Here is a 22310-nt window from a genome sequence, read left to right on the forward strand (position 1 = left end):
TGCTGGAATTCAGCAGGGGAGGGCGTTGAGGAGGTTGCTGACAGTCAGATCTGCACTTCAGCAGGGGGGGGGGGGGGGAGGGAGGGATTTGGAATAGAGAGAGACTTGAGGTAGGGAGTCCAGGCAGAATGTTATTACACTAGTCCTGCAGTGGGAGAAGAGGGCAGAGGACAAATGGAAGGCTAAAATGAGGGGGAATTTGCAAGGGAACATGGGATTCAGTATAAGGAATAGTTCAGAGTAGGCCCAATTCACAGAGTCAAGACTTTTTGACCCAATTCACCAGAGTCAAGACCTGGAAGGGAAGAGAGAGTCATCAGAACTGAGGTGACAGCCTGGGATAACACTGACCAATGTTGACGTTGCAGGTCACGGTGAGCACAAGGGTGAAGCTGGAAAGATGAAATATTGTTATTGAATAAAGAAAATTCAGTTTTTAAAGATACGGACACTCACAAGCGTCAAAATCAAGGGCGTGATCCTCCTCGGGTGTGGCTGAGGTGGAATGAAGAAATCAGCTCTCCTGGGTGATTAGATGGAAGAAACTAGAAAATTAGGGCATGGGGAGAACTGGATAGATGAAATATTATTGTTGGATAAAGAAAACTCGGCGTTTTAAAATAAGGAAGTGAGCGACAGCAGAATCGAGGGTATGATCCTCCTCGGGTGTGGCTGAGGTGGAATGAAGAAATCAGCTCTCCTGGGTGGTTAGATGGAAGAAACTGAGAAATCAGGATATTTGACTCATTTTGTTGTTAGTTGTCTGACTCTTCATGACCTCCTCCGTAAAGATACTGGAGCGCTTTGCCATTTCCTTCTCCAGAGCATTGTACACATAAGGAAACTGAGGCAGGCAGGGTGAAGGGACTTGCCCAGGGTCACACCGAGAGGAGTATCTGAATCACATTTGATTTCTCTCCGGGCTAGACCGCGCTGCGCCCTGGAGTAGGCGCTGGATAAATGCCTGTGGATCCATTTCAGGAGCTAGCCTGGATCTGCCCAGGGGCGTGTGGTGCTGAAAGGCCCAAAGTGGCCAGAGAGCGGGGCGGAGCAGGGGAGACAGTCCCCTCCCCGTGGAGACCCCCTCAGCCGGTCCCGGCTCCTCCCCACAATCTGCCAGTGGAAAGAACCCGGGAATCGAGGCTCTCCATTGGAGCACCGCGCGCCTGGCTCTCCGTGGGCTGGCTGAGAAGGGATCACGTTTCTTTTCAGTTCTGTGTATCTTCCCCTGGCTCGGGGAGGGACTTTGTTCGATGAAAGGTGTTGCACGTGGTGTGACTGAATAAAGCAGGCCTCCTCCCTTCCCCCAGTTACAAATAGGGAAACTGAGGCTCGTTGCCCCAGATCATTATGGCAGTCGGCCAGAGGTGGAGGAAGAGATCCCGGAGGGGAGCTCGGAACCCCGCTCCAACGTTTCAAAAAACCGCTCTGTGCTTCCCTAGGAGCCCAACAAGGCCTGGGGATTCCCCGGGGAGGGGAGCTAGCCGGAGCGGAGCAGGCCCCCTCCCTTTCCCGCACACGTCTCCTCCTCGCCCTTGCCCGGGCAGCGCTCAGCGCCCCTGGGCGCACGGGGTGCGCCGCGCAGACCAGGGGGCGGTTCAGCTGGTTCTGGGCCCGAAGCTGCCCCGCCACGATTGGGCGGCGAGCGGCCGGGGGCGGGGCTCCCGCCAGGTGAGTCTGGGGCCCGGCCCGGCCCCGCCCCGTCCCGCCCCGTCCCGCCCCTCCGTGGGCGCCCAGGTGCGCTGCGGCCGGAGCTCCGGGAGCCCGGAGCAGAGCCAGGAGGAGCGCCCTCGCCGCTGGCCGTCATGGCCGAGTCTCAGCTGGGCTGCCTGGACGAGACGCACGTGAACGAGAAGGTGACGGAGGCGCAGGCTGCCTTCTACTACTGCGAGCGGCGGCGGGCCGCCCTGGAGAGGCTGCTGGCCTCGGGGGACCGGGCCTACCACGAGCTGCTGGCCCAGGAGCGGCTGCGCGACTTTCTGTCCGAACCCGAGCGCCTGGCGCTCCGGGCCGACTGGCGCCCCTATGAGGTGCAGGCCCCCGGCCCCGGCAAGGGCAAGGGCAGGAGCAAGGGCCAGGCTCCCGCCCCTGCCCCCGCCGAGCCCGCAGCCTCGCTGGCCTACTGGCCCGACCGTTCCGACACCGAGGTGCCCCCGCTCGACCTGGGCTGGACGGACAACGGCTACTATCGGGGCGTCAATCGCGTCACCCTGTTCACCCACCCCCCCAAGGAGGAGAAGGCGCCCCACCTCAAGGAGGTGGTCAGGACGATGATCCAGCAGGCCCAGAAGGTAAGAGCTCGCGCCCCCACGCTGGAACCCTCCCCCGCCCCGGGCCAAGAGACTTAGCCCCCAATGGGCCCCGCGATCCGGCTGGAAGGCCCCGGAGAACCCCCGGGCCAGGGGAGCAGGCCCAAGGCAGGCGCGATTGCCCGGCGCCAGCGCAGCAGGTAGCGCGCTAGACTGTGATGCGGCTCCCGGGCCTCGTGCCCTCGCCGCCCACACCGCAGCTCGGCCAGAGCTTTCAGTTTCACGACTTTCCTCAGCCCCGGGATCCCCAGGGCCCAGGCTGGAAGAGGCCCGGGCCCTTTCGGCCTAGAATGGCGGAGAAGTGCCGGGGTGCAGCTACACAGGTGGCGGATCTCCTGGGATTCTGGGCAAACTCAGGGGCATCTGCCCCTCTTACAGAGGGACAACTGAGGCTCCCTCCCAGAGGTGCGATGGTGCGGCCCGGCTCTCTGCAGGGAGTAGCAGCGGGAGGATTTGAACCCGGCTTTTCTGGATCCCCAGACCTAGCTCTGCACACTGAGCAGGCCGGATTCTGACAGCAGTCGCCTCTCCCAGCTCCCAGCCCCCCCACCCCCGCCCCCCTTCCCCCTCCTCCGTGCAGACTTCCGACGCGGCTCTGGAGTGGGATGGGGCTGTCTCCTTGAGCCGTCTGCTCGCCGGCTTGGGGACCCGCCAGGACCCGGGGACCATCAGGGGGTCACTTTGTCTTTCTGAGTCTCAGTTTCTTCATTTGTATATTCATAAAAAGTATATTAGCTCTGCCTCCTCACGGGGCCATTATGAGTGGGTGCTGGGCAAGCCCTGAAACTACCAAAGTAAAAGTTATTTTGCTTTTTTCCCATCCCCCACTCCCCTGGTCTTGGTTGACTCGCCACACCTCCGTAGGTGTGTTTAGCAGTTAAGGCCCCACCCCCAAGCCATTGTACCCTGGAGCCAGCAGAGGATGAGCTGGGAAGCCGCTGTGGGGGAAGGGGCGGGGAGCGGGAGACCTCAGCCTCTGGTTAAGAGGGCCTCCTTCCTGGGGGGCCACCCGTAGGGTTAATGGGCTGCTGGAGGCGGTTGGGGGGAGCTGCCTTTGCAAAACTCCTGTTGGAGGTCCAGACCTTAGACCCTCCCTCCCAAAATAGGGATCCACTTCCTCGTCCGGCCCCAGTGACCTTTGGATTCAGACCTGCTTTATCGAGAATGAAACCTGCCGGGGTTGTCTTTCTATGGGGGAGAGATTCTATGGGAAAAGCTCCGTGGGGTTCTGGGAGGTGGGGCTCTTGGAGAATGGCTTTGTTTCCTCTGTGGGAGGAAGGGGGTGGGCTCTGGCTTTGTTCCTCTGGCCACCTGACCAGGATGGACTTAGGCCGTGGATTCTGCGGGGGGTGGGGGAGATCCTGGTTAGAAATGTTAACCCTTCCCTGTCTGAAATGAGTCTTCCTTCTGTAGAATTGTATTTATCCCTCCCTCTACTTGTTCTCACATTTACAGACTTAGAGCCGGAAAGGATTTTAAAGTCCTTTAGAGATCTTCCACTCCGGACTAATTTGGGATAGGGATCCAGATGTCCCTCTTACTCCCAAACCCAGTGTTCCTTTTCATCTTCCACTCCTAGACTGCAAAATCTGACCATCACTCCCTTACTCTATAAACTCCCATGATTCCCTATTACCACTACCATCACATCAAAATGTCACACTTAAAGCTTTTCATGACCTGATTCCAGTCTTCTTAACAAATTCCTCTTCTTGTGCCCTACCATCTACCTCAGACTGAGCTGGGGGACTAGGATTTGAGAATCAAAAGATCCTAGCTTATAGGGACCTCCACCCCCAGCCCAGTGCTTTTTCCCAGGCTGACCTCCATGTCTACAACGATCTCCCTCCTCCCCTTCACCTCTGAGAATGCTAGCTTCCTTCCAAAGTAATTTCTGCAGCAAGCTTTGCCCCATTCCTCCCATTACCTTTTCTATGGCTTACATCTACATTACATTTGTACATTTGTACCCCGTTCTGAAAGCAGAACGGATCTCTTTTGTCTTTGGGTCCAGCACAGAGATCAGGGGATTTCATTGGATAGAGAACCCTCAGATGGAGAGCTCCTTTTCCCATGCAGCTGTACTTTGAGGGTGTCACTTAGAGCCGGCCACGTCACGCAGCCAGTGTGTGCTAGAGGCTGTACAGGAAATCAGGCCCCCTTGTGTCAGAACAGCTCTCTAGAAACACTTGATCTGATTTTTACCTGGAACTTTGATGGGGATAAAGGACTCTGGGAAGCTCCCAGGGTGAGGATGGAGGATGACATTGGAACTGAACCAGCCTTGAGCTAGATGGGTCTGGTCCTTCTGGATTGAATACCAGGTCCAGGATATTATGAGAAAAATGGCACCGGGGATGGGGGGGGGGGGGGCGGGAATTCAGTTGGATTCCACACCAGTGCCAGGGCAAGGATGCCAGTTCTTGAGAGAGGAGGAGAACGAACTCATCTGAGATTTTGGCTTGAAACACTGTTACAACCAAAATAGACTAAAGTGTCAACTCATTTCTGGTCATCAAGATATATTTGAGTATCTACTTGTATGCAGGAGACCAGGATACACACTGTAGCATAAGGGGAAAGATCACTCCCTTTTCCTTGGCTTCAGTGCCCTCATCTGTAAAACGAGAGAATTGAACTGGAGTGATCCCTAGGGTCCTTTCCATCACTAAACCCTGCTCAATCCAATTCGTCATGGTTTCATGGCTTACTCTTGCACCAGATCTCCCAACTAGGAGTCCCCTGGACTTTCTACTCTGCCATTCTTACCTGAGGGGTTTCCCATCTGCTGGGTCTATTCATCTGAGTTCTTCCTTCTTCCTTTTCACTCAGAGAAAGGAAGTTGCTTGTCTTTATTGTTCAGGCTGTGGAAGGGCTGAATGAGGGGTTGTTCAGCATTCCTCCAGCTTGCCAGATGGAGAATATTGATACCAGCTGTGATCAAAGGGAAGGGGTGGGACAGTGCATTGATAGAATAAGCAATAGGGTAGCAGGATTTAGGGCTTATTATTAATTCCTTCTTCACCTTCCCCCTATCATATACCCATTTCTATTGGCCTTTTCCCCAATGGTAAGGCAGAAAAGGTGAGTTTGAAGCTAGAGTTAAGGTGTGTAGGGTAGGTGAAGGAATGTGGAAAAGCACCCCTTTTTGTCTTTACAAGCATCATCATGAGCTTTTTACAGAGTCGGGGAATTTAAAATGAGAATAAACAAGATAGGTTAGAAGCCTAATGAGAATACTCATCTGATGAACCATCCTTTCTTCCTGAAGTCAAGATTTTTTTTCTTTTTTTTTTTCTTTTTACAAATCAATGTTAAAAATCAAATGTTAAATCAAAGTTAAAAAAAAAAATCAACTACCCAGATATAGAATAGGGGAAGATGTGTTTAGAAAGCAGCTGCTATGAACAAAGACTTGGATTTTATGTTTTTTATGAATCAATGTAAAGTCCTGCACTTGGGTTCAAAAAATCAACCACCCCAATATAAGATAGAGGAAGGTATGTTTAGAAAGCAGTTGATGTGAAAAGGCTTAGATTTTAGTGAATGCAAATTTAGCAGTGTTACATGGCTATCAGGAAATCAAAAAGTTCCCTAGATTTCATTAATATAGTCATGAGTTGAACTAGGCTCTTCCTTTTCTCTCTCCACTCTATCTTTTCACGATTTCTGGTTCACAAATTGATTTATAGACTTTCTTCCTCATAGCAATCCTCTGAAGCAATATAAGTATTCTCACAAAGGAATATCATAGTTTTTGGGGCTAGAACCTAATCCCCTCATTTTACAGATGAGAAAACTGAGACTCAGCGTCAAGTGACTTACCTGTCAAGTGACACTGTCATACAGTTCATCTGAGGCCACATTAGAACAAAGGCTTCCTGACTCCAGGCCTGGTATTCCTTCTGACTCTGGAACGTAAGGTTAAATGGCTTTACCTAAGATCACATAGATAGGAAGAAATAAGGAAGTGATTATCTCACTGGGCCCTCCCCAGCCAGACTGTATCTGGAGTGTTGTAATCAATTCTAGGAGCCACATTTAAAGTACATGAGTGAACTGGGGAAAAAAATGACAAAAATAATGAGCGGACTTGAAACTGCACTCTTTGAGGAATGGCTGAAGGAAGTTGAGAGGAATAGTGTGAAAAAGAGAGGGATTAATGGGAGATGTAATTTCCATCTTCAAATATCTGAGGGATTCTCATATAGCAGAGAGATTAGATTTGTTCCATTTGACCCCAGAAGACAGACAATTTACAGGTAAAAATTACAGAGAGAAAGATCTGAGGGCTTAAGAAAAGGAATTTTCTAGCAGCAGAGCTGCCCCCTGGTAAGCTGCTCTGTTAGGTAGTTGAGTGAGCTTCTCGTCACTGGAATTATTCAAGCAGAATGGCTAGCTGATAATTTGTGGGTTGACACAGGGGGGGATTTGTTCAGATTTGAGCTAGATAGCTTCGGAGTACTTTCTCCACAGGATTCCGTATGTCTGTATTCATTTGGCCAATCAGAGATTTCTTTGCTCGCTTTGGCGGGATTCTATCCATCAAATTACAGAATTGGGGAAAATCCCCAACCTAATGCTTGAGTTGAAGGTGGCTGGCTATTGTGGGCCCCACTTAATCTTTTCTTTTCCAGGTTAAATACCACTTCCTCTGACCCTTCTGAGACTTGTATGGCCTAATTTTTGTGGCTTAATGGAGAATGTTAGATTTAGAAATGAAAAGATCTTTAGTGGCTATGTGGACCTGGGCAAGCAGATTAAGCTTCCTAGACTTCAGTTTCCCCATCAAATGAGAGGGTTGGACTAGATGGTTTCCAGGACTCCTCCTAGCCCTAGATCTGGGATCCCGCACAACCCCAGTGTATCGTGAGAGGGTATTTTCAGAAGGGAGCCTTTGGCTGAGCCAGGACTGGGGAGACCAGGGAAGAGATGATTATTCAAATGGCTCACCTCACCGTGGGCTGGGATGACTCATGTTTTTATAGAGCTTTGTGGTTTAAAAGAGAAAGGCAGCCTGCTATAGTGGACAGTGAGCCGGTCTCAGAGCCAGGAAGACTTGACGGGACCTGCCTGGCTGAGGGACTCTGGGTAAGATCCTTCATCTCCCCAAGACTGCACATTTCAGAGAGGGCCTTCCTGCTTTGCCAGAGGAAGTTTCTTCATCCAGGAGCTTTCTGTGCAGGTGAATCCCAATCTTTGGGATTGAACAAGCCTGGGAATGAGGAAACTGAGGCTGAGGGAAGTAAGTGAGTGGTCATACAGCTAGTATGTGGCAAAGCTACAATTTGAACCCAGACTCCCAGCTCCAAATCCAGTCCCAAGCTTCACCCAAGACCACACAGTCGGTGCTAGATCCCAGATTTGAATCTGAGTCTTTCCAACATTCTTGCAAGAACTTTAGCCATCTGTGTATTCTTCTTTCAGGACAGGTAACTCTTACTACCCTGCACTAATTGTGGCTGTCTGCATGTGCATCTGTATCTCCTGAATAGACCATAAGCACAGGGAAGACAGGGACTGTGTTTTATACTTTGTTGTTCAGTCATTTCTGTCGTGTGTGACTCTTCTGGAAATACTGGAGTGGCTTACCTTTTCCTTCTCTAGTTCATTTTACAGATGAGGAAACTGAGGCAGACAGGGTGAAGTGACAGGCCCAGGGACACAGAGCAAGTGAGTGTCTGAGGCTTTATTCTTTCATTTCCCACAATACTAAATGCTGTATATAAGAAGTGTTTAGTAAAAGCGAGTCAGTAAGCCTGCTAGGACTTCTGAAATGTCCACCATTAAGACCTCTTCTCTGAATTATGGCCTGCTAAAATTCATATATATTACCCAGAAGGCCTCCTACTTGGAAGAGAAAGTAGAGAGAGCCCTGAAGGCCTGGGACATTGGTCTGGCAAATTTGGGGATGAGACCTGGTGGGAAATAACCAGGAAAAAGCTGGAATATGAGGGAGTGCAGAGTTGGGGGTAAGGGGAGACAGACAGACAGACAGAGATGTGACAGAGAGAGACAGAAAAAGAGAGACAAACAGAGAGAGACCAAGAGACAAAGTATTTGGAAGGAATATAGGCAAGAAGCCTTCCTTTGAAAGAAGTAGGGTTCTATCCAAAAATAACTTTTGGACCTAGAAATCAAACTTGGAGAGGAAAGGGAGGAGAACAAGCCTTTATCAAGTGTGTTATATGCTGAGTGTTTTACTAATATTATCTTGTTCAAGGCACTAACCCATTTTACAGAAGAGGAAATTGTGGCCGGGGGCAGGGAGTGGGGAGGGTACTGGCTGGCCCAAGCTCCCACGAGGGCGCTACAGTGGCAAAATGTCTCGGCTGATCTTGTGACATAGTGATGCTCCCTTTTGTCCCTAGGATGAAACAGATTTCTCTGCTTGGTCCTTAAGACAAAGTGTAGTGGTTTGGAGGGAGGGTTGAGACCGACTTCCCTCCTCAGTCTGATATATCGGCATCCACTAACCTTCCTTTCAGACTGACGGGATGCCCAGCTGTTCTAACATTCTATCTCTGTGTATTTGCTCGAGCCCCACATCATGAAAACAGGGAGGAAGAGATCACTGTTTTTGGTCGTCTCCACGATGTAGTTTAGTGTGAATTTGCCAGAAAGTCTGTGGAAAGAACACTGGGCATCAGAAGCTGTGACCTACCACTAATTACGTGACCTTGGGACAAAACATTTGGATTCTGGGAGCCTCAGTTTCTCCATTTGTAAAATGGGCATTATAACTCGGCTGGGTTGCTATGGCGAAATCGCTTTTTATACATTCTAAAGCATTGTCATTTTTAAAAATTTCATCGTTTTTGATGAAAAAAATCCCGCCGTTGCCTGGGCTAGGCTTCTGTTTTCCTTCTCAATATACGTATATAGAAAAACTGTAGGGTTCCTGTGGAGACCAGGGAGGGCTTGGGTAGCTGCCCACGAAAGCTGAAGCTTCTGTCAGGTTTGCAAGGGCAGTGGGCACCGTATTGTAGAATGAGCGCCTGCTTCCTTCCAAATGTGCCGCCTCTTCCAGGCAGCTTCCAGAGGTTCCCCAGCGCTGGCACTCTGCCCCCCACAGAGTCACTGTGCATACACGTCACATTTCATTTTCTAAGGATGTGTTGTAATGAGGTGATTTAGACCAGTTCCAATAGACTTGTGATGGAGAGAGCCACCTACACCCAGAGAGGGGACTGAGTGTGATCACAGCATGGGGTTTTTCACTTTTTGTGTCCCTAATCAGGCCCCGGGCAACTCCTAGACCCCATGCAGTGCCCCTACAAGCAGTCAGTTCCGGCACATCGCCAGTCGCATAGGTCAATGACAGGATACCTGGTATTTGTCTTTTGTTGTTGTTTTTTTAAAACATCTTAAGGCAGTGCTCAGAATCCTGTCCCAGCCTGCCCCTGCTTCTCAGACTTCAGGGCGTTCTCTCCCAGGTGGCTCCTGGCGTGAGAGGAGAGGTCTCTATAGGTCCCCTGCCTTCTCCCCCTGGAGCCAGGGACCACTAGCTCCGACTCTCCCCACAGAGGGGTGGGCTCTGTCACCGGGCCCTGTCTGAAGTGCTGCCCTGGGGTGTGGGGAAGGCTGTTCTGGATGTGGTGAGAGTGAGACCTCAGATCCCATGATCTGGGACCCTGTTGCTTTCTAAATCTGAATATTAAGGGCAGCTGGGTGGGGCAGTGGTTAGAGCACCAGCCCTGAGTTCAAATATGGCCTCAGACACTTAATACGTCCTAGCTGTGTGACCCTGGGCAAGTCACTTACCCCCAAATGCCTCAGATAGATAGATAGATAGATAGATAGATAGATAGATAGATAGATAGATAGATAGATCTGATCATGTGGGTAGGAGTGAAGCTTACTGGCAAAGACCATACGGAAAGGGGAGCTTGGAGGGAGACTGCCGGGAAGGGGCGTGGAAGCCTGAGCCCCTGCAAATGGAGGAGGAGGTAGGGGGATTCTGGGCACATCGCAAAGTTTTCTCCTCTTTCAGTCAGAACGAGATTGGTCGGGTGAGGTCCTTACTTCTGGGCCTATGACTGTACTTGTAGAATTGAAGGCACGTCAGTGTCCAAAAGGCCCTTTTGTTGGGGAGGGATCCGATTTGTTCTCTGGTCCCAACTGGAACAATAAGTAGGTGTTGCTAAGGGGCCAGTGTGGACCTGCCCTAAGCTAAACCTTCCTGATAATTAGAGCTACTCCTGAGTGGAATGGGCAGGGATTGGGAGGGGGGATGGGAAGCTAGCAGGCTCCCCCTCCCTGAAGGTCTTCAGGCAAAGCCCTCTGGTTCATACTATTTCAACGGCCTCTGGCTGACTCAGAAACTCGGGTTTCTCTTCCAGAGGTGCTATTATTTTTGGAAGAGGAGATGGGAAGAAGCCCTAGAGGCTGGGATGTGAGGGTCCAGGCTCCCCTGCAGCTGAGTCAGTGCCAGAGAATGCGCATCCTGCTGGGCCCATTCCAGAGGGGCGACCAGAAGGAAGCCCGTTCTGGGGAGGGAGGCTGTCTAGATGTCATCCGTGATAGCCAAGAGCGAGGAGGGATTCGAAGCAGGACCTCCTCCGGTTATCCTAGGCTTTGGAGAATAAATGAGCTAGAATCCTCAGGGAGCCAGAGGAGGCTCTGGTATAAGAGGGGACACTGTCACTCACTGCCCATGAGGCTTTGGGTTATTCTACTCCCCTCCCTCCTGGGGTCTTGGTTTCTTCTGTAAAATGGGGGAAGGAGAAGACGTCCCCTCTGAGAGCTATGAGCCTCTGGTTCAGTGATAGTGGATAAGTCATTTCTCCTTCTATCAGTTAGACAAGACGGCTCTAGAGATGTGGCTTTGGTGTCCAAGAAACTCCCATGTTGGGCTGTGGGAGCTCATGGCTGTGAGCCTGACATTGGCCCACACCTCCTCCTGCCACGTAACCCCCGCCCTGTTCTTCCCTAAGTCCCCCCAGGGAGACCTTCCCCTCCATTTACTGGCACCGTGTGGATTCTGTCTGAACCATCGGCTGACCATCCATTGTTCCCAACTCCTGGTCCATCTCCACACCTTGATTAAAGACCTACTATGTGCCAGGGGAGGGCAGTTTCGGGAGCACTGGACCTGGAAGCAGGAAGGCTCATCTTGATGAATTCAAATCCGGACTCCGACATGTATATTTACTAGCTGTGCAAATCACTTAATCCCAAGCAAGTTAACTTTAATCTTGCCTCAGTTTCCTCATCTGTAAAAAGAACAGAAAGAAATGGCAAACCACTCCCAAAACGGGGTCACACAAAGTATTCTCTATCCTTAAGTGGCTTGTACACTGTAAGAGGAGACATGTAACATATAAGTGTCCACGGAATAAAGCCAGTGTCGTTTGGGGAAGTGGAGGCAATGGCTACTGCTGTGGGGATTAGGAAAGGTGGCTTGGGACAGAACTTGGAAGGAAACGGGGCTTTCCAAGAATCCCAGGTAAGGAAAGGAGTGCGTTCCAGGAATGGGAGCACAGCCTACGCAGAGGAACAGAGGCAAGGAATGGTTCGTGGAGGGAAGGAGGGAGGGATCTCTCTGGGCACATCTTGGATCATAACTACAGCTAGCCTAGAGAGTGCCTTCTCTCATTCAGTCCCTGCCATAACCTTGTGGGTGAGGGATAACAGAAGTTTTTTTTCTTTTACAGTCGGAGAAACTGAGGCAGGCAGGCAACGTGATTTGCCTTGGGCACCCAGCTGCTAAGTGTCTGAGTTAGAATATGAGCTCTGCTCTTTCCCAGATCCTATTCACTATACCTGAGACGCCACAGGGAAGTTCTGGGTGGGGATATAAGGCTCCTGGGGTTTGCTGCCCCACATGCCCAGCTCTGAGGTTCTATGATAATTTGGGGGCAGGAGGAAGGGAATGTCTTCCTTTCCCTCACCTTCCTTCCTTGTCCCCCGTCTCATCTTGTCTATGCTGTTTTATTCCATCCGGACCTGGCCAAGGATCTGGGTGTTCCCTCCGGTCCCAAGGATCACTGAGCTCCCGTCGACTTCCCCCTGGCCTGAGTCTGGACAGACCCCCAGCTAGGGCAGCCGCCCTCTGCCACGCCACAGTAATAGGGAGCGCGTACAGTGTCTGATGTAGGGGAGAGCATACAGAGAGGGCACCCGGCCCAGGGCCCCGGCTGGGAGGGAGGTGCAGCCACGACTGTTCTGATGCCCTGTGCCCAGCTGGACCTGGCCAGCGACACAGACCAGGTAAGGAAGAAGGCCCAAGGGCAGCTGGGTTTGGCCCTGGGCCAGCCTCCCCCGGCTGGTTAATGGCTGCTAGCCCAGAACCCTGCCCTGCCAGCGCCCGCTCCGCCAGGCCTCGGGCCCAGGCGTTCTGAGCCAACCGCAGCTTCCTTTTCTCATGGCCCCTTCTCAGAACTCTGGCAACCCTTCATCTGCTCTCACAATGGAGTTTGTCCTCCTGTCCCATTTAACGTTGGCAGTGTGTGACTGACCCCGGGAGAAGGAACTGAGCCCTGAATCCAGATCTGAATCGTGGCTTCTGACTTCCAGATCCAAGTTCTTTCCCCGAGGGGACCAAATCTGGATCAGAAGCTCTTTAAGATTAGTCAGGAAGAGCTAAATTCAAATCCTGCCCCAGACACTTACTATAACTTGTGTCTGCCTCAATTTTCTCATCTGTAAAACGGGGATAATACTGGCACCTGTTTCCCAGAGTGGTTGTGAGGATACATGAGACACTAGCTACCATTATTACCATTATCATCGTCGTCCTCCAGTAGCTGAATCTCGTCCATTCTCCCTCTTCAACCGATGGCCGCCACCCTAGTTCAGACCTAGACTGTGGTCAGACCTGAATCCAAATCTAGGGGCACCCCACTTCTCTGCAACCCAACCTTCTCCACAGCTACTGAATTTATCATTCTGATTATTTCCTCGTCACTCACCTGCTCAAAACCCTTCAATAGCTCCCCATTCATTGCTTTACTGAAGTTCAACCTGTGGGATTGAAGGCCCACTCTGATCTGACTCCCACCTGCCCACCCATGTTTCCAGGCTGGCTCAGCACTTCTCTCCCTTATCCAGCTAAATAAGCTTCTTGCTACTGCCTGTAAAAGCATTCCCACCTCCTTGCCTTTGTCCTGAGTCTTCCCCATACAACCCCTGGCTTATGGTCCTTCACCACTTTTGATCTCACTCCTTGCTCAAGCAAGGCCTTTCCTGATCTTATCTCTTCTTCCCCTCTCCCAAGTTCTTAATGATCTTCTCGCCACTGAAATACTTTTGTATTTCTTAATTTTTTTCTGAGGCAATTGGGGTTAAGTGGCTTGCCCAGGGTAACACACCAGGAAGTGTCTGAGACCAGATTTGAACTCAGGTCCTCCTGACTTCAGGGCTGGGGCTCTATCCATGTACCACCTAGCTGCCCCACTTAAAATATTTTTATTTTAGTTACCGGGATGTATGTGAGTCGTATCCTACCAACAGACTATAAGCTTATCGAGGGCAGGGACTATTTCTTGTCTTGTCTCTTGGGCACCTGGCACAGTGACATATGATGGATCTTTAACAAACACTTATGGAATAAATGAAAGGGTTCGAAGAGTTCTTCTTAAGGCAAGGAGTTCTATTTCTTTTTTTTTTTTTTTTTTTTTTTTTTCAAGCAGCAAGTATTTATTAGGTATTTACTATGGGCTCCTAAATTTTATTTTGTTCACTTTTTCTTTTTTTTTTTTTTTTTTTTTTTTTTTTAATTTTTTATTTTATTTTATAATTATAACATTTTTTGACAGTACATATGCATGGGTAATTTTTTACAACATTATCCCTTGCACTTACTTCTATTCAGATTTTTTCCCTTCCTCCCCCAACCCCCTCCCCCAGATGGCAAGCAGACTTATATATGTTAAATATATTACAGTATAATTTAGATACAATATATGTGTGTAGAACCGAATTTTTTGTTGCACAGGAAGAATTGGATTCAGAAGGTAACAATAACAGTTTACATTCATTTCCCAGTGTTCCTTTTCTGGATGTAGCTGGTTCTGTCCATCATTAATCAATTGGAATTGGATTAGTTCTTCTCTATGTTGAAGAAATCCACTTCCATCAGCATACATCCTCGTACAGTATCATTGTTGAAGTGTATAATGATCTTCTGGTTCTGCTCGTTTCACTCAGCATCAGTTGATGTAAGTCTCTCCAAGCCTCTCTGTATTCCTCCTGTTGGTCATTTCTTATAGAACAATAATATTCCATAACATTCATATACCATAGTTTACCCAACCATTCTCCAATTGATGGACATCCATTCATCTTCCAGCTTCTAGCCACTATGAAAAGGGCTGCCACAAACATTTTGGCACATACAGGACCCTTTCCCTTCTCTAGTAGTTCCTTGGGGTATAAGCCCAGTAGTAGTATGGCTGGGTCAAAGGGTATGCACATTTTGATAACTTTTTGGGCATAATTCCAGATTGCTCTCCAGAATGGTTGGATTCTTTCACAACTCCACCAACAATGCATCAGTGTCCCAGTTTTCCCACAGCCCCTCCAACATTCATCGTTATTTGTTCCTGTCATCTTAGCCAATCTGACAGGTGTGTAATGATACCTCAGCGTTGTCTTAATTTGCATTTCTCTGATCAATAGTGATTTGGAACACTCTTTCATATGAGTGGAAATAGTTTTAATTTCATCATCTGAAAATTGTCTGTTCATATCCTTTGACCATTTATCAATTGGAGAATGGCTTGGTTTCTTATAAATTAAAGTCAATTCTCTGTATATTTTGGAGATGAGGCCTTTATCAGAACCTTTAACTGTAAAAATTTTTTCCCAATTTGTTACTTCCCTTCTAATCTTGTTTGCATTAGTTTTGTTTGTGCAGAAACTTTTTAATTTGGTGTAATCAAAATGTTCTATTTTGTGATCAATAATGGTCTCTAGTTCTCCCTTGGACACAAACTCCTTCCTCCTCCACAAGTCTGAGAGGTAAACCATCCCATGTTCCTCCAATTTATTTATGATTTCGTTCTTTATGCCTAAATCTTGGACCCATTTTGATCTAATCTTAGTATGTGGTGTTAAATGTGGGTCCATGCCTAGTTTCTGCCATACTAATTTCCAGTTTTCCCAGCAGTTTTTGTCAAATAATGAATTCTTATCCCAAAATTTGGGATCTTTGGGTTTGTCAAAGATTAGATTGCTATTTTTATTCACTATCTTGCCCTGTGAACCTAACCTATGCCACTGATCAACTAGTCTATTTCTTAGCCAATACCAAATGGTTTTGGTGAAGGGAGTTCTATTTCAATATAATTCCTTTCTAGTTGTATTGATTTGATGCCTTTGCAAACAGGATTCTGAGAAGGGGGTTTTAAGCTTTCTCCACTGACTTCCTTGGGGGTCAGGAACACAAAAAGGGGAAGAACTCCAGCTATCTAGGTCAGTTCTGGGGGTTTTCCTCCTCCAGGAAGCCTTCCTGGGTCTCCTCCTTGTTGATCCCTTCCTCTTCAAGCATTATTTCTTATTTTTCACTCCACCCACACACTGTAAGTAGAATTAATCTCCTTAAGGGTGGGGACCCTCCAAACACAGTCCAGAAGAGTAGAAACACTGATCCATGGATTGGGGGGCCTTTTCTGAGCTTCTTCCCAAAGGCCCGGCCACCCTGGGAACTGTAGGCTTGTCCCTACAGCAAGTATTTCATTATATCTCATTAGTGAACCTGAAATAATGTAACATGGCTACAAACAGCTAGGAAACTGTTGCGTACAAGGCTTGGGAGGGGTGCCTTCCCCCCCATTCCTGGCGGACTTCCAGCAGGGCCAGGCCGGTCCATCGTTCCGGAGGGAATGGGACAGGATGCTCAACTTGGATGCTTCAGACCCTCAGGGGGGAAGTCCCAGTGGGAGCCGAATGGTGACGTTCTCCCAGGGACCCCTGAGTTCAGCTAGTCCGGCTTCCGTTGTCCTCCAGCTGAGAAAAGCAAAACCTGGAGGTTGATTGACTGGTCCAAAGTAATGCAGCTAGAGCCTGAGTCTAAGACTGGAATCCGTTTCCTTGCTCACGGTCTCCCCACTCTCAGATTCACATCCTTATCTCCCAGCCTGAGATCTGGAAAGTGGATTTTACTAATCCATCTTATCCAAGCCACAACTGAAAGCAATCTCCACTATACCAAAGCTTCTTAAACTGTGGTTCATATGGACTCTCATAACTGAAATGCAGGAATCACAAAATTAGGATTTACTTCCTATTGGATTTGTATTCCTATTTTATATACCTATATCCCTGGGCTCAGGTGAAAAGGGGTGGCAAGTTTAAGAAGCCCTTCTCTGTAATATGTCTGACAAGGGGTATCCATTCTTTCTTTGGAGACCTCCAAGGACGGGGAGCTCACTACCTCTAGCTGGGACAGTTCTCATTATTAGGAGACCTGGAGCTGAAACTGGGCTCTTTGACACCTTCCTCCTTTGCCTCTCACTCTCTCTTATACCTCAGTTTTTCAGACAGTTGTCCTATCTCTTCAAAGGTCACTCACTTCTTCCCCTCTGCCCATCCTTGGTCTTCTCTCCTCCAGAATAAACATCCTCATTTCCTGCAAGTCTTATCTAATTCTCAAGAAAACTTTTCAAAGAAGTGGAGGCTGGTGTTTCCGTTCACATTTTTCAGATGAGGAAATAGGGTGGGGAAATGAGGTACACAGGGTCACATAGTACATTATGTAGTGTGCTTTCTAGAGTCCCCCCCTAATACCTTAGTACAATTACATCACTGCAGCACACTGAGCATGTGCTAACTAAAACCACCTTGCTATTATTATGTAAATGCCTCTTTTATTATAAGTATCTCTTGTTTCAAGTAGAACACACAGGTTGTCACATATACCCTGACTTCTCAGGAAGGGTGAGAGGCCCCCAAGGGGAGATGAGCCCAACCAGATGTTGTCAGTAGGTTCCCCCTGGGCTAAAGGAAGAGTTCCCTCACTATCTGTGGCTCTGTATACATTAAATGGTAAAGCCTGGTTCTGAACCCAGATCCATCAGCATTCTTCAACCTGCACGTATATCCTGGGAGTGACTGAAACTCAGTATTTCCCAGAGGCCTTTTCCCCTACAATGGCTCTCTTGTTTAACCTGGATATTTCTTTATCTCCTCTGGCTGTGATGTGATAGCATTCTTGTTCTAAGATAAGCCCACAAAGGGAATGATCAGGCTATGTACACAAAGTTCAGGCAGTATAGAACCTGCCACAGGAAGGACTGTGGGGCCTCAATGTGGGGGTCACAAGAGTCAAGGCTTTATGCAAGAGGGGAGGCTGGGGCTAAAGCTGGCTTAACTGAAATCCCTGAAAAAGGAGAAGTGTTTGAGTCATAGGATTAAAGAATTGAGAGCTAGAAGGGACTGCAGTCTACTTAGTACAGCAAGCATTGGCTTTGAACCCCAAAGATTTGGGTTCCAATTCTGCCTCTGTTACTTAGGCAAGCCCCAATGGGCTTTTTTTTGAGGTGCTTTTTCTTCTCTCCCCTGTTTATTTTTCTGTCACAAGGAATAACTCCCAGAGTAGTAGAGGATGAAGGGAATAGGTTTGGAAATGAATTCCAAAGCTATCAATAAAAAAATAAAAATAAGAAAAGATTGTGACATAAATGTTTAATATCTCAAAAAAGGACAGTGCAGTGAGTTGGTGTAATGGATAGAGCATCAGCCCTAAAGTCAGGAGGACCTGAGTTCAAATCTGGTCTCAGACACTTAATACTTCCTAGCTGTGTTACCCTGAGCAAGTCACCTAGCCCCAATTGCCTCAGAAAAAAAAAAGGACATCACAGTTTCAAACTCTTCAGCAGCATCCATGAGAATTCTTGAATATATGTTCCTTACAAATGAGCCTTATTTCTTCATGAAAGAGACCTGAGAGGATTTCTCTGTCAACAGTTTTCTTAACAGTGAATTAATTCTCTCTCTTAGAATGGAAGAAATTAATTTCTTTTTAAAAAAAATAATAAAATAAAAAAGGAAAGGACTCTCTAGAGTGGAAGGGGACCATTTCCTTTCCTTTGAGGGGATAAAGTAGCTGATCCCTGGCCCTCCCCACAATTTATATCTGCTTGCCAGTGTCTGTCTTACTGAGGCTTAAGGCTGGGGTTGTAATCAGCACTACCTCTGTCTGACAGCTGGGGATAATGGGATGACTCACCCGGACTGAACAAGGGGAGGTGTTTTCCACCTGGGTGCTGGATTTCTCCACAGAGCCAGACTGCTCCTGGAGGCTGCCCTGACTATTTCGGGAGAGCTCAGAGGCCTGTTCAAAATGTATTGTCACGTCCATCAGGTACTGGTATTCGAAGTGGGTAGGACTGAAGTGTGGGGAGCACTCCTGACAAAGGAAAAGAGACTGGGACCATCAGCAAAAGGCGAGGAATTCAATTCCACCAACATTTTGGAAACGCTCTATTTGCAAGGGGTTGAGTCAGTCCACCGGCATTTATTAAGCACCTACTATATGATCGGTCCATGAGCATTTATTAATCACTTTCTAGATTAGCCCATAAGTATTTATTAATGTGTCAGGCTTTATGCTAAGTCCTGGGGCTACCAAAAAATGGCAAAAAAAAAAACAAAAAAACAAACCCAGTTTGTATTCTCAAAAAGCTAACAGAACAGTAGGGGAGACAACATGCAAACAGCTATGTGCAAACAAGCTTAGAGACGGGAGAAGTTGAAAATAATCAACAAAGAGAAAGTATTTATAGGGTTCCGGAACAGCTTTTTGGAGGAGACTGGGAAGAAGTCAGGAGTGAAGAGGCAAGTGTTCCAAGCAGAAGAGATAGGCAAGAGATGGAGTGATTTGTGAGAGAGCCCACCCACTAAATCCCAGGATCCATGAGGGGTAGGGGAAGGGAAGGTGAGATAGGCAAGGGAGCATAAAGGGCTTTGAATGCCAACATAGGATTTCCAGTGAAGCCACTGGAGTTTGTGCATAGTGACCCTGTCACAGGGTCAGGTCTAAGCTTTGGGAGTTTGCAGGTAAGTGGAAGGTGATCTGGAGCCCTTCCTCCATTTGCCATTCTTTCATATTGTTCCAGCCGAGTAGGATATAAGCTCCCTGAAGGCAGGGACTGTTTCATTTTTGTCTTTGTATTTGCCTTCAGGTCCTAGACCCGGACTTGGCACACAGTAGGTACTCAATGAATGCTTCTTTGAGTTTTTTTAGCTTTCCCAAATGGGATTGGGGTTCAGAGCTTTGGTAAACTTACTTTACCTTTGGAGAAAGTCCTTTGAGGGCGGCTCCTCGTGAAGCAGGCCTAGGATAAGCTTAGTCAGCCAGGCTTGCCTGGACCTCCCTCCCTGCCCCCAGGACTGGGGCTAACTGTTGATGTGGGCCCAACTCCGGCTGTGTCCCTTTGTTTTTCTGCACCTCAGGGATCATGGGTGGTATGTCTTCCCTAGTAATTGGCAGCCAACCAAGCCTTGGTCTTACGTCACTGGCCTTGGGAAGCCTAGAAGATGTGACTGAATCATAACCCTTCCTGACATGTCTAGATTTGCAGGGAGGACTCGGGGTGCTGGGAAATCTGTATTGGACTGGGAAGTAATCAGTCTTAACTGTAAGTTATTAGCCATGTGACTTTTGGCTCTGTGCCTAGGGATGGGTGGGTGGGATAAGGTGACACCTTTTTCAAAAGATCTTCCCTTATGGGCTTTCTCTCCCAACATCCCCCGAGATTTATATATAAATTGTGTTTCCTTTTCTCCAACTCTGTTATAGTCCCTTTAGTTTAATTTAAGTTCCTCGAGTGCAAAAGTTAACTTCTTTATAATTTTGTATTTCATGCCTGGGACACTTACATGGTACAGTGGATAGAGCACTGGTCCTGACTTCAAATCTGACCTCAGACACTTACTGTGTGACACTGGGCAAGTCACTTCACTCTGTTCCCTCTTCTGTAAAATGAGCTGGAGAAGGAAATGGAAGCCCTCTAGGATCTTTGCCAAGAAAACTCCAAATGGGTTTTCTGAAGCTACTCAACAACTTCCTGTTTACCACAGTAGGTGGTGGTTAATAAATGTTTGCTAATGGATTTTCCCTGAACTCTTTAACTGCATGGAGTTATAGGCTGTTAGAGTCAGAGTTAACCATGGCCTTGGTAGGGGATTTCCATGTTTTGTGTTTCCTGGACCCCCTCTGGAAATTGTTCTGCTAAAGTCTGTGAGTGGTCTCAGAAAAATGTTCTTAAATGCATTATATATGTGTGTGTGTATGTATATTGTGTGTGTGTGTATATATATATGTATATGTATATAATATAAATATATTTTATGCATTTAGGAACATTATTCTGAGAGAATATATTATATATGTGTATATATATGGTGGTAAAAGAAGCCAATAATTTAGAAAATTGTGAAGATATATATTTTTCAAAAGCCCACAGATTCCAGATTAAGAAACTCTGATCTAGTCCATTCTCTTCATTTTACAGAAAAGGAAACTAAGTCATAGAGATAAAAGGCCTTGCCCAGCATAATCTAGCTCATGAGTCCTAGCATCCTAGAATTATAACTCTCAAGCTAAAAGGGACCTCAGAACCTGGATCCTCCAATTCCTAACATTTGGCTTGTTCCCATCATGCCGTAGTTCATAAAGGGCTGTGCCTTCAGATCCACTTTACAAAGACCTTGCAAGGGATACAGAGGAAGGGATTGCTGGACTATACAGAGAAGCAAACTTGGGCCCAAAGAGAGAATGACTGGTGGTGGAGGTTACAGGGAGGGACAGTTTGTGACCTGTCCAATAACAGGCTGCAAGTGCGGTTCTTTGGAGCTCTCATAGGCTTTCTCTGAAATAATGTATTTCTGAAACCCGTGGCCAGTGTCCCTTCGTGATACTTCTGTGACCCAGAGGCCTTATCAGGTAACAAGCTTGTCTCACCCAATACTCCATCTTCCTTGCTGTACAGTCATCCCGTCCTCCCCCGTGGGACAAGGAAGAGCAATTTATGACATTGAACTCTGTTTTCCTAGAGGCTTTGTTTATTTTAAACAAGCCCCAGTTCTCTCCCTTAATCTACTACTGCCCCAGGCCTTATCTTCACTTACCTGTGCACAACTCTACTCCTTCCACCACCTGTACTCCCTTTTCTCAGCCTCAGTTTCCTCTGTAGAAAGGGATCTGGCTAGATGATTTCTAAAGGTCTTCTCCGGCATTAGAATGAAAGGTGGGGCACGGGAGGGCTGCTGAAGGAAGGTTGGCCAGAGCTAGAAAAGAGATCTGTGACTAAGTCCAAATGACTTCATTGTTTGATTTGTGATATATGACCTGATTCTCCCATTCCACCCTGCTGTGTGGTCAAAAATCAAGAGGACCCGAGTTCCATTTTCACTTCTGACACTCACTGCTTATGGTGACTTTGGGCAAGTGACAGATCTGAGACTGAAAGAGATCTCTGAAATCTTTTTACAGATGAAGAAACTGAGAGAAAATGCTTGCCCACAGCCACACCTAGAGTCAGAAATCTAGAGCCGGAAGAGATATTAAGAGGTTATCTAGTCCAGCTTCCTATTTTACAGAGGAGGAAATTGAGGTTGGGGAGAGGAAAAGGTTAATGAAGCAATTTGCCCCAATATATCCTGCTTTGGATTCTTCAGATCCAAATTTCTATTAACCCTGTTCCCACACTAGTTCAAGGAGGGAGTGAATGAGCATTTATTAAATGCTTACTGTGTACCAGGCTCTGGGCTGAGCACTTTACAAATATTACCTTAGTTGATCCTCTCAACAACCCTCAGGGGGAGGGGAGTACATGCTATTATTACTCCCCTTTTATGATTAAAGAAACTGAGGCAGGTAGGTTGTGACTTGCCGAGGGTCATCCAGCTGCTACTATCTGAGGCAGAATTTGAACTCGGGTCCTTATGCTCCATCTGCTGAGCCATTTTGCAAGTTAAGTGCAGTGCTCCAAGTGCAGTGGAAGATCCTTAGAAAATATGACAAATGAAAGGGAAAGGGCTTGCTTGCTTTAAAGC

At 47.8% G+C, this 22310-nt stretch overlaps 1 protein-coding gene across 1 annotated transcript in view; it reads left to right on the forward strand.

The window, feature by feature from the left end:
* Positions 1 to 1700: 1700 nt before the first annotated feature.
* FAM83F (family with sequence similarity 83 member F) overlaps positions 1701 to 22310 on the forward strand; it is a 36896-nt gene continuing 16286 nt past the window's right edge. The window contains exon 1 of the mRNA XM_074271769.1: positions 1701 to 2291. Coding sequence (XP_074127870.1) covers positions 1806 to 2291 — 486 coding nt within the window. The 5' untranslated portion in view covers positions 1701 to 1805. The remainder of the gene's footprint in view (positions 2292 to 22310) is intronic.

The sequence above is a fragment of the Sminthopsis crassicaudata genome, chromosome 5, assembly GCF_048593235.1.
Source record: "Sminthopsis crassicaudata isolate SCR6 chromosome 5, ASM4859323v1, whole genome shotgun sequence".
Classification (NCBI taxonomy): domain Eukaryota; kingdom Metazoa; phylum Chordata; class Mammalia; order Dasyuromorphia; family Dasyuridae; genus Sminthopsis; species Sminthopsis crassicaudata.